At 41.5% G+C, this 12126-nt stretch overlaps 1 protein-coding gene across 3 annotated transcripts in view; it reads right to left on the reverse strand.

The window, feature by feature from the left end:
* add1 (adducin 1 (alpha)) overlaps nucleotides 1–12126 on the reverse strand; it is a 189609-nt gene that overhangs the window by 119977 nt on the left and 57506 nt on the right. For 2 of the 3 annotated variants that reach the window (XM_080182512.1, XM_080182513.1), the window contains exons 2-3: nucleotides 7846–8059; nucleotides 2688–2850 (exon numbers count right to left, since the gene is read on the reverse strand). In XM_080182512.1, the coding sequence (XP_080038638.1) occupies nucleotides 2688–2850; nucleotides 7846–8040 (358 nt within the window). In that variant the 5' untranslated portion in view covers nucleotides 8041–8059. Of the gene's footprint in view, nucleotides 1–2687; nucleotides 2851–7845; nucleotides 8060–12126 lie in introns of those variants that run through there. The other variant, XM_080182514.1, reaches the window with a different exon arrangement.

Below are 12126 nucleotides of genomic sequence, written 5' to 3' on the forward strand. Positions count from 1 at the left end.
GGTGAGCCTTGAAAATAAGTGTCACTTATGCAACAATGTTCAATTTGGGTCCCATTAGAAATACTGACTCCAGGCCACATCACAACCTTGATTAAGACACAAGTACAAGGGGCCGGGATTCTCCCCAAAATATTCTTAAGTGTTGAATTTGCATGAAAACTGGAGTAAATCACACTGGTATTTTTTCCCAATGAGAATCCAGAGAAGAAAAGAATCTCCCACTCTCTGTGCAATGCAGAGTGCGCAAGCGTGACTCCTGCTGATAATCAGTGGGCAGGGCTTATCCCCACCCGGAAGGCCAGCAGGATAAGCATCGAGTGGGCCACTATGCATGTGCCCGCACCAAGACAGGCGCATGCACAGTGGCCCGTTTGCGGGCCAGCTTGATCGTCGGCCCTCCACCTCATCTCCACAGCCCAATTGCTGGCTGACCCCCCCCCCCGCCGCCGCCGCCACCACCACCAAACCCCACACCACACCAAGCAGGTCCAAACCTGGCCTTGACCAACCCTCTCAGATCTCTCCCTACAAGCTGAAATCCCACCTCACCCCAATGAAGGATCAGTGGGTGAGGGATGGAGGCCAGCGGTTACAGCTGGCCAGAGTGGCAGTGGTATCCTCACCCAAGACCGTGCCCCCAATCAGCCCAACCCCCATGGCACTATCCAATACCTGGTAGGCAGTGCCAAACTGCCCCTGGACATTGGCATTTTGCATCTTGGGCTATGCCGGGGACCCAGGCTGGTACTGGCAAGGTGCCAATGCCCAAGGGCAACCCCCCAGCACCTGACATTCTGGGGGGCACTGATTGCACCCCTTCAGTGCAAGGGGCTCAGGCCACCAGCTCCGCAAAAAAGTGGGGAGCTACTGTAAACCCGGGTGGAGTTAAATAATCTTGGTGGGCGGGGGATGGGGGCCTCACAGGCCTGCAGACTTCAGTCCCCGGCCTGCTAATGGCATTGAAATTACATTTAAATCTAAAGTTATATAAATTACATGGCTTTGCACCGATTTCGGGCACGGACATACGGCACAAGGAGAAACCCTCGGGGCCGGATACCCAGCGCAAATCACATTAACCCGGCTTCGCTGAAATTAGCGAAACAGGATGGGAGAATCACCCACAAGATCTGAATGAGAGGGGCAGGTTTTGTCATGAATCATGTGGTTGTTATCTGCAAGGGCGTCTAAACTTGAAACAACGGTGTGTGGTGGTGTATAGTTTTGTTTTTGGAATGGTGTGAGGAGTCACATGAAACCCAAAGTGATAATAACCAGCCCAATCATACCATAGCAATTACTAAAGACTATTTATTAAACTAAAGAAAAGACAAATGCACATAAATAGGACAATGATACTCTTAAGATAATTAGACATATGAATTACTAAACAAAGTTTGTATAGAAACAACACTTCATTCCAAGATATATCTGCAACTTGTTAAGACTTTCCCATTCCCAAACATTCACATCTGTAAGTCAAGTGCAGCTTATAGTTACCACAGAATACAAGGTAGAAATCAAGTCTCGAGAACAGCTTTTCCTGGTCCAGTGAAGATATTTCAAATGCCTTTACAAAGGTTTCTGCACTATCATGGCTCTCAGGCTTCTTAGATGTTAAAATGGCATCTCAGCTGCACGATGATAAACTGGCCTGTCGGCTAATGCCTCTCAGGCTCTTGGCTGAGAGATGTAAACTAGCCTGTTTCTGTGGGTGCTAGCAATCACACCCTGGTTCCTCTGTGATGTTCTCCTGTGTATTTGAGCAGTCTGCATCTCTCATATTCTGTGACTCTCAAAACCGGCATCTGTATACCTCCACTGATCTCTCAGTTTTCTAGGAAACTGTTTCAGACCTGATTCTGTCTGGATGCCTGCTAATCCTCGTTACTGGGAAAGGTTACATCGCATCATCCCTTTGAATGCTGGCTATGCTATCACTAGGCCATGAGAACCATAGAACACTACAACACAGAAACAGGCCTGTTGGTCCTTCTTGGCTGTGCCGAACCATTTTTCTGCCTGGTCCCACTGACCTGCACCTGGGCTATATCCAATCTCTGGAATTCTCTGCCCGTTGAAGTGGTGGAGGCTGCCTCGCTAAATATTTTTAAGATGCGGGTTGATGGGTATTTGATAAGAGAGGGGATTAAGGGTTATGGGGAGAGGGCGGGAAAGTGGAACTGAGCAGCGACAGATCAGCCATGATCTTATTGAATGGCGGGGCAGGCTCGAAGGGCTAGATGGCCTACTCCTGCTCCTATTTCTTATGTTCTTATGCATCACAAATCAGCTATCCAGCTGACTGAGCTAAACTGGCCCCTCCTAGTACTGCGCTCATGTTTGCTGAGTCCACACTCTACTTACTAGAGCTCTCCTGCTGCAATCAGAGACAATGCTTCATACTGCATATGGAAGGTAACTTCTTAAATCCAATTCAGCAAAACACCAAAATATTTTTAACAAATAAAAGACTTAGAAATAAAAATTTTCTCTCTTTAATCAACTGTTTTGTATCATGACCTAAGGTTCTCTCAAACCTCTGTCTGCATCACTAGTTCTTTGGGAAAAAAATACAGCTCTCAGATCTGTAATTTACACCTCTCCACAGAAACACAGAACTCAACTGTCAGAAGTAATTTGGTCCCAATTACTTATAGAAGATTTTATATAATAATTACACCTACTCATGTTTAACGCAGCCATTCCACCTTGTGGTGCAGCAGGGTACATACTAGGCACATTTGTCGTCATGAAATCTGCAATCTGCTGTAATGCAAGTAGACTAGTAGGGTTTTTTCCTTTCTTGAGTTGCTCTTGAATCATTGATTCCAGTTCTTCACAAAAAGCCTGGAAAATAAACAGTTTTATTTTAAAGAGCATCAATTTTGATACTTCAAGGATTACATACTTGTAAATAATTAAAATACCTTCTTTCAAATTAACATAATGCAAGCTGTCAAATATCACCATCACCAATCATAAGACTAATTACAAACTGGTCCCAAAATATATGTATTACTGACATTTTATTCCCGTTCTAATTCTTATATAATACAATTTATAACCACACAAGGGGGGGCAAGGGGAAATCATAAAACATCACAGCTGAATTTTTCTTCCATTGGTGGCACAATAGACAACACTGCTGCCTCACAGCATCAGGGACCCAGGTTAAATTCTGACCTTGGTGACTGCAGACTCCAGACATTCTCCCCATGCCTGCGTGGGTTTCCTCTGGATGCTCTGGTTTCCTCCCATAGTCTAAAGATATGCAGGTAAGGTTGATTGGCTGTACTAAATTGTCCCTTAGTATCCCAAGACGTGTAGCTAAGGTGGATTAGGAGTTACATAAGAACATAAGAAATAGGAGAGTAGGCCATCTAGCCCTTCGAGTCTGCCCCGCCATTCAATAAGATCATGGCTGATCTGCCGTGGCTCAGTTCCACATTCCCGCCCTCTCCCCATAACCCTTAATCCCCTCGCTTATCAAAAACCCATCAACCCGCGTCTTAAAAATATTTAGCGAGGCAGCCTCCACCACTTCAACGGGCAGACAATTCCAGAGATTCACCACCCTTTGAGTGAAGAAGTTCCTCCTCAACTCCGTTCTAAACCGCCCCCCCTTTATCTTGAGGCTGTGTCCCCTAGTTATGGCAGGGATCTGGGTACACTTAAGAATCGGTACAGATTTGATGGGCTGAATGGCCTCCTTCTATGGAATTTTATGATTCTACAGTATATCCCATCCTGACCGTGAAACTGCAAATAACAAGTCACACAAATTAAAACTTGAAACAGGGGTCTGTTATTTAGAAAAGTTGGGGAGTGGGCACTTCTGTTGAAAAGCATGAGCTCTCCTGAAACGTGACTTTAAAGACAACTACTACTACTGGTTATAGGGACCAATGTGTTGCCAATTACAGACAGTGTTTTAATGGATCAACAGAACAGCCTAGAAGGGAGGCGATTAAAACATAATAGCTAGTATCAAATCAAGCTACCAGAATCCATTAAGTGCCAGAACAAGAAGTTCACATAATTGAATTGACTGATCAATACAACATTTAAGACTGGTACATTCTTGCTGATAATTGCATGGTTGCACAGGACCACACACACAATGTTGCGTTTCCAAACACATAATTCAGCATTTGCCTTGACTTGCCTGTTCTTACATTTGCACAGTTGCATTACAGTTTGACAAAACTGGAACAAATTAGTACACCCTGTTCAGTGCAAGGAAGCATTATTGAATAAGCTTAAGTGAAGTTGACCACCTAACTGTAATAATGACTTAAGTACTTAACAACATGGATCTAACAAATGATAAGTGACTCAGAGTGTTTTGTTCATGACGTTATCTAGCTAAGGCGACTCCGCTTTTGTGTTCCAAATTTGACTCATGATACTTTCTTCTTGGTTCTCAAATAATGGGCATTGCTGGCATGGTCTCCTTCATTGCATATGCATAGTTTATTAAAAGTGGGGATGGCGATACTTCTTACATAACTAAGTGGTTTGTTTGTCAGGTCACTTTAGAAGGCATTAAGATGCAATTGCATGTGTATACACCAGAGCTGGTAGTTTGTTTTACTGTGTGAAATTAGAGAATATTTAAACTGTTGCTTTTGATCCCCCCATGTTAAATCTGAACTCAATTCCGAGGTTCCTTATCCAATAACAACCATGCTATCATTGGCAATAAGAGTCAAAAACAAGAGACGGATTTAAAATGACTGGCAAAAGAATTAGAGTCAATAGCAGGAAAATCTTTTCATACTGCCAGTGACTAGGATCTGGAACGTCCTGCCTGATAGTGAGATGGAGGCAGATTCAACTGTGACTTTTAAAGGGAATTGGACAATTGTGTGAAGGGGAAATGCTTACAGCTCTGCAAGAAAAAAGGGCTGACAAGTAGGTCGAGCTCAGAAGATCTTAGAGAGTGGGCACAGATAAATGGGCTGAATGCCTCCTCCTGTGCTGTTAAAATTTTACAATGACACCATAATTCAGGGAATTCAAGGAGAGAGACTCAGAGATTCTTGGGCAAATTGACATAGGGAAGGACAAGGTATTGGAAGTGTTGGTAGCCTTAAAAGTGGATAAATCCCCAGGTCCAGATCAATTGTGCCATAGGCTGTTGTAGGAGGCAAGGGAGGAGATTGCAGGGTTGCTGACCCAAATTTTTAATTCCTCTGGCCAGAAGGGAGGTGCCAGACGACTGGAGAACAGATAATGTGACTCTGCTATTTAAGAAAGGTCATTGAGATAAACCAGAGTTTACAGACCAGTGAGTCTCACGTCAGTGGTAGGGAAACATTTAGAGAAACTTCTGATGGAAATAGAGACCCCCTATTATTTGTCATTGATGACTACGTGGTGGGTAGGATTAATAAGTTTGCGTACAAAACAAAGATTGGCTGAATGGTTAATAGTGAGGTGGAGAGTCTTGGGCTACAAAATAGACGGAATGGTCAAATGGGCATCTATCTCCACTTGGACAGGCAAAGCTTGATCAGAGATAGCATGACTTTGTCAGAGCTAGGTCATGTCTAACAAATTGATTGAATTTTTTGAGGAGATGACTAGATGTGTAGACGAGGGTAGTGCAGTCGATGTAGTTTATATGGATTTCAGCAACTCCTTTAACAAGGTCTCACATGGGAAACTTGTAAAGAAGGTTAATTTACATGAGATACAGGTTAATTTGATAAAGTGGATTCAAAATTGGCTCAGCCGTATGAGACAGAGGGTGATGACAGAAGGCTGGAAGCCAGTGTCCAGCAGTGTGCCCCAGGAGTCTGTGTTGGGCCCATTATTATTTGTCACTGATGACTATGTAGGATTAGTAAGTTTGCGGATACACAAAAATAGGTTGGGTGATTAACAGTGAGGCAGAGCGCCATGCGCTACACAATATAGCTGGAATGGTCAAATGAGCAGATGAGTGGCAGATAGAATTTAGCCCTAAAAAGTGTAAGGTGATAAATATTGGAAGGAGTAATTTGAAAAGGAAAGTACTCAGTGAGTTGTAGGACTGTAGAAAATTCTGTGGAACAAAGATATTGGCATGTTTGTCCACGTTAGAAGGGCATGTTAGTAGGGTAGTGAAAAAGGCATGACAGACACTTGCCTTTATTAGTTGAGACAGATTACAAAAGCAGGGAAGTCATGCTGGAGTCGGATAGAACTTAGGTGAGGCCGCAGCTAAAATACTTTGTGCAGTTCGCCACATCAGAAGAATGTGATTGCACTGGAGGGGGTGCAAAGGAGATTCACCAGAATTCTGCCTGGGATGGAACATTTAAATTATGGAAAGAAGTTGGATAGGTTTGGGCTTAATTACAAGAAAAATAGAGTACAAAAGTAGTAAGTCTTGCTACAACTGTATGAGTATTGGTGAAAACATACTCAAAGTACTGCATACAAATTTGGTCTCCTTATTTAAAGTAAGGGGAATATACTTGCATTGGAGGCAGTTCTGAGTAGGTTCATGAGGTTGACTCCAGTTATGAAAGGTTGTCTTATAATGACCAGGTCGAGCAGGTTGGGCCTATAGTCATTGGAGTTTAGAAGAACGAAAGGTGATCTTATTCGAACCATATGGACCTTGACAGGATAGGTGCTGAAATTACATTTCTCCTCATGGGGAACGGTTTTAAGTTAAGGGGCTCATCCATTCAAAGACAAAGTGGAGAACTTTCTTTACGCAGGAGGATTGAGAATCTTTGGAATTCATACCCAGAGAATAGTGAAGACTATGTCATTAAATGAAAGTCACTGAGTCAACCCTGACAGATAGGTTCTTGTACTGCAGAGGCATCACGGGTTATCTGGAAAGGAGGGTGGAGGTCAAGATCAGATCAGATCAATCATCATCATCCTACTTAATAGTGAAGTATGCTTAAGGGGCCATAAAGTCCACTCCTGCTCTTATTTCTTATATATTCAAAAATATAATTGCAATGTCCTACTATTCATAACATTTGGTCTGAGATTTTATTAATTTACCCACCATCCACATTAAATAGTTTACTTATGATGAAATGAGTCAAGTTTTGTAACATAAGAACATAAGAAATAAGAGCAGGAGTAGGCCATCTAGCCCTTTGAGCCTGCCCCGCCATTCAATTAGATCATGGCTGATCTGTCGTGGCTCAGTTCCACATTCCCGCCCTCTCCCCATGACCCTTAATCCCCTCTCTTATCAAGAACCCATCAACCCGCTTCTTAAAAATATTTAGCGAGGCCGCCTCCACCACTTCAACGGGCAGAGAATTCCAGAGATTCACCACCCTTTGAGTGAAGAAGTTCCTCCTCAACTCCGTTCTAAACCGCCTCCCCTTTATCTTGAGGCTGTGCCCCCTAGTCCTACTGTCTTTTTTGAGCGGGAAGAGTCTCTCCACCTCTATCCTATCCATCCCATTCATCATCTTATACGTCTCAATGAGATCTCCCCTCATTCTTCTAAACTCTAACGAGTACAAGCCTAGTTTATTCAGCCTCTCCTCATAGCTCAATCCCCTCAACTCCGGTATCAGCCTAGTAAACCTCCTCTGCACTCCCTCCAGGGCCAAAATATCCTTGCGCAGGTGCGGCGCCCAAAACTGCACACAGTACTCCAGCTGCGGCCTCACCAATGCCCTATACAGCTGCAGCAAGACCTCCCTACTTTTATATTCAATCCCCCTCGCTATGAAGGCCAGCATCCCATTCGCCTTCCTGACCACCTGCTGCACCTGCAAGCTGGGTTTTTGCGACTCATGCCTAACCTTTATTTCAAATACCAATGAGTACTTGCACCTACAGAGATCTAAGTAAAAGGGAAAAGTTTGAGGTTACCGGACTCTGCAGAATCATGGAAACCCTTTTCCTTTGCTCCATCATGTTGAAATCCTGTCGCAAATCTGGTGGCATATTTCTCTCCCTGAGGTATTCAGGATTGTTCTCATCGACTCGGTCAAAGTATTTCTCCTTATGCGGAGCAGTTGATGGGGGTGGGGAAGTAACTACCCCCACACCAGAATCACCATTCATAGCAAGATGTTTTAGGCTCCTGAGGGAAAACAAATTTAAATGTTAATCCATGTGAAACATAATATCATAATCAATTACTAATAAACGACAGAAGACTTCAGGGAAAATACTCAATTTCATCCAGTTATAAAGTTACTGGTCTTGAATACAACAAAAAAAAAATCAACCAGTAAAACTTTAGGTGAAGTTGACAATTTGCTCCACCTTCATATTCATTCTTTTTATATATTTATCCAACATTTATACTTGAACTTCAAAAGGAAATTAAGAGTGTCAGAGGAGACAAATTAAAACTATATTTAATAAATTAGACTTCTAAGAACATGAAATGATGCATAGGAACTAAAACCATTGCACGTCAGAAATTAAAAGCCATATGGCTGTTGTTAAACATTGAGAATTACCAATATTTTTGTACTGTTACAAAGATTAAATCATTGAATCATAGAAGATATCATGTATTAGTGTTCCAAAAACATTACAGTATTTTTTATAATTGGTTGCATGAGTAAAATATGAATTTGATTGCAGTCAAAATCTATTTTCCCCATTCCCAAAGAAATCCAAAGACTAGCGAACATCAGGAGAAATTACTCATCATCTCCATATTAAAGTGAGATTCCTTATTTTTGAACAGTGCCTCTTAGTTTTACAGTCCTCTCAGAGGGGAAGTATCCTTTCAACATCTACCCTGTCAAGTCCCCTCAGAATCTTACACATTTCAATAAGATCCTCACATTCTTCTAAACTCCAATGGAGAGAGGCCAAATCTGCTCAAGTTTTTCTCATAAGAAAACCCCTACATTCCAGGAATAAATCTAGTGAACTTTTCTGAGCTACTTCATTGCAAGTGTTTCCCTCCTTAAGTAAAGTGAGTAAAACTATGCACAGTAATCTAGGTGCGGTCTCACCAATACCCAGTACTATTGTCGCAAGACTTCCCTACTCTTATGCTTCATTCCCCTTGTAAAGACAAATATCTATTTGCGTTCCAAATTACTTGCTGTATCTGCATGCCAACCTTTTGTGATTCACATACAAGGGCACTCAGATCTCTCTGTACCACAGCACGTAACATTCTGCATTTCTATTCTTCCCACCAAAGTGAACAGCCATACACATTTCTACATTAAACTCCATCTGCCAATTTTTCTCCTCTCACTTAACCCATCTATATCCTTTTACCAACTTGTGTGTCCTCCTCACAACTTACTTTCTTACTTATCTTTGTATATTCAGCAAATTTGGCTGTAATACATTCAATCCATTCAAAGTCATCAATATGGATTGCAAATAGTGGTGTTGCACTAGTTACAGTTTGCCAAAATGGGTCAAAATGTCAACTCTAGCCTTCATTCACACATTTTGTTCAATTTCATCAGTGAAATAAACCAGCCAACAACAGAAACAGCATCATCAGGGCAGGGAAACTCGGCACATTTTGAGTGCAGCATTCCAGTATAAACAGGGTGTTAAAGCACAAACAAGTGAGCAAATTATTTTAACTACAAATTCCTTTCTCCATACAGACAGTCCTCATTGTAATTGCAGTTCTAAAAATCATGAGTTTATTAACTTCATTAATAATGTTAAAGTGAAACAATGTTGAGTCAAAGTTAAGCAGGGACTTTGATTGTCCAATTAAAACCTCTTCTTAAACAGTGACAAAACACAGGACAAAAAACAATACTATTTTTAAAATACCAGGTTCCTTCAATATTAGAGAGTAAATTTAAAATTACCCATGTAAAAACACTCAAACTATATCACACTTTGATGTGTGGTTTCCCAGAGTCTCACATCAATTAATTCATAAGGATTGGCTGCAGAGGGTGGGGGGAGAGTTCGTAGGATTAGTCAAGAAAACAGCTCATACACTTAGCTACTTTTTGATGCAGATACCAATGAGTCACATCAATTCAGTTTAGCATTTGTTTAATAAAGTCTCAAAATCTTAAGCAGACCATGGTTATTTTAAAAATTAAGCACTTCAGACCTTCAGCTTTTACATTTCTTTGCCTTCTTTCCACTGAAAGGCCTCCCTTGAACTCCAAAGTTTAGTCAATGAAAAGCCAGTGACCTTCAAAGAATGCTAAAATACTGGCTCACTTTAAGACTTGAATTCAGGATAGCAACCATAAATTTTGTACTAATTTATTCCCAACTCCACTTTAACAACTCCATCAACTTCATGAATATTCAGTACTTTCCAACAGACATCACAGCCAAGTTGAGCATTCTGAAAGCTTTCAGCATAGCGATACTTGAAGCTATTTACAGATCAGGAATTTAAAATAGAATATAGAAAATAAATTTTGCTAAGTAACAGGCCATTTACATCAATTCCCTGCAGACAGGACGGTAGAGTACCTAAACCACAGCTACCCTTAAATGGAGTGAAATTTGCATGTATATGATATTTCTAAGCCAAAATTCTCTGACCTCGCCCACAGCTGGGATTCTCCGGTCCTGTGGCTTTTAGTGGAGATTTAGCTGAGCGCCAAATCTTTTATTTTTGCTGGGCATCTGAAAGAATTCCTGTCCTAGTGTCAATTAACTGCCATCTTCAGACAAAACCCGCTCAACATTTGAAATCTGATTGTGAGATCTGAAATCATAGCTTTTAAAACTTACAAGAAAGCAATTCATTTCCATGCTATGACATTTGTGGTAAGATAGGTTAATGAGTATGAGAAGCATTGTGTAAGCTTCAAGAGTAAAACTATATGGTTTTCCTTTCAAAACAGGCCAGCAATTCCCAACTGTGCAGAGTAGATTTATTGCCAACATTCAAGGCGAGTTGGACAACATGCTAACTATAGCTAACACCAACGTGCACTAAAAAGTAGGCAGAGGGCTAGAATAGGAATGGAGAATTTCCCAGGTTTCATCTCCAAGAAATTTGATGAATGGCTGATGGGAGCCAATAAAAATCATGGTGAGTTTAAATTGCACCATAACAGTATTTTTTATTTTTAGTTGTCATAAATAAGGATTGACATTAACACTACAACGAAGGTACCATAAAAATCCCCTTGTCGCCACACTCTAGTCCCTGTTTGGTACACAGGGAATTTAGCATAGCCAATGCCAGCACATCTTTTCAGACTGTTTGAGGAAACCAGAGCACCTGGAGAAAACTCCTGCAGATGTGCAGACTTTGCACAGTGATTCAAGCCAGAAATCAAACTCGGGTCCCTGGAGCTGCAAGGCAGCAGCGCTAACCAAAGTGCCACTCCTACAATGGATATGTTTGATGGAATTTAAAGGAATTAAAGGGGATCTAATCAAAAAATTCTGACAGGGCTGGACAGACTGGATGCAGAAGCGTTATTCCCTCTAGCTAGGGACAGGATCTAGAATACAAGGGCACAGACTAAATATACAGATCACACAGATAAATAAAAGATGATGCATTTTGGTAGATCGAGCCAGGGCAGGACTCAGTTATAGTAGGGAATTGGGGAGTTATAGAACAAAGATCTAGGGGTACCAAGTTCATAGCTCCTTGAAAGTGGATGCTCAGGTGGATAGATTGGTGAAGAATGCATTCGGGATACTTGGTTTCGTTGGTCAGAATACTGAATACAGGAGTTGGGATGTCTTAATGAAGTTGGACAAGATATGTAAGGCCAGAGATGAAATTCTGTGCACAGTTCTGGTCACCCTATTATGGAAAGGATATTAAACTATGAAGAGTGCAGAAACGATTTACTAAGATGCTACTAGGACTTGATGGTTTGAGTTATAAGGAGGCTGGATAGACTGGGGCTTAGGAATGATCTTATAGAGGTCTACAAAATAATGAGGGGCATGGATCAGCTGGATAGTTAGCATCTTAGGTTTAAGGTAAGAGGGGATAGATACAAAAGGGTCCAGAAAGCAATTTTTTCATATAGAGGGTGCTGAGTGTCTGGAACATGCTGCCAGAGGTAATAGAGGTGGATACAGTTTTGTCTTTTAAAAAGCATTTTGACAGTTACACGCATAAGATGGGTATAGAAGGATATGCAGCAAACGCAGGCAATTGGGACTAGCTTAGTGGTTAAAAAAAGGATGCTGTAGGCAAGTTTGGCCGAAGGGCCT

Source organism: Carcharhinus amblyrhynchos, unplaced genomic scaffold, assembly GCF_965287045.1.
Source record: "Carcharhinus amblyrhynchos unplaced genomic scaffold, sCarAmb.v2.hapA scaffold_61, whole genome shotgun sequence".
NCBI classification, from domain to species: Eukaryota; Metazoa; Chordata; class Chondrichthyes; order Carcharhiniformes; family Carcharhinidae; genus Carcharhinus; species Carcharhinus amblyrhynchos.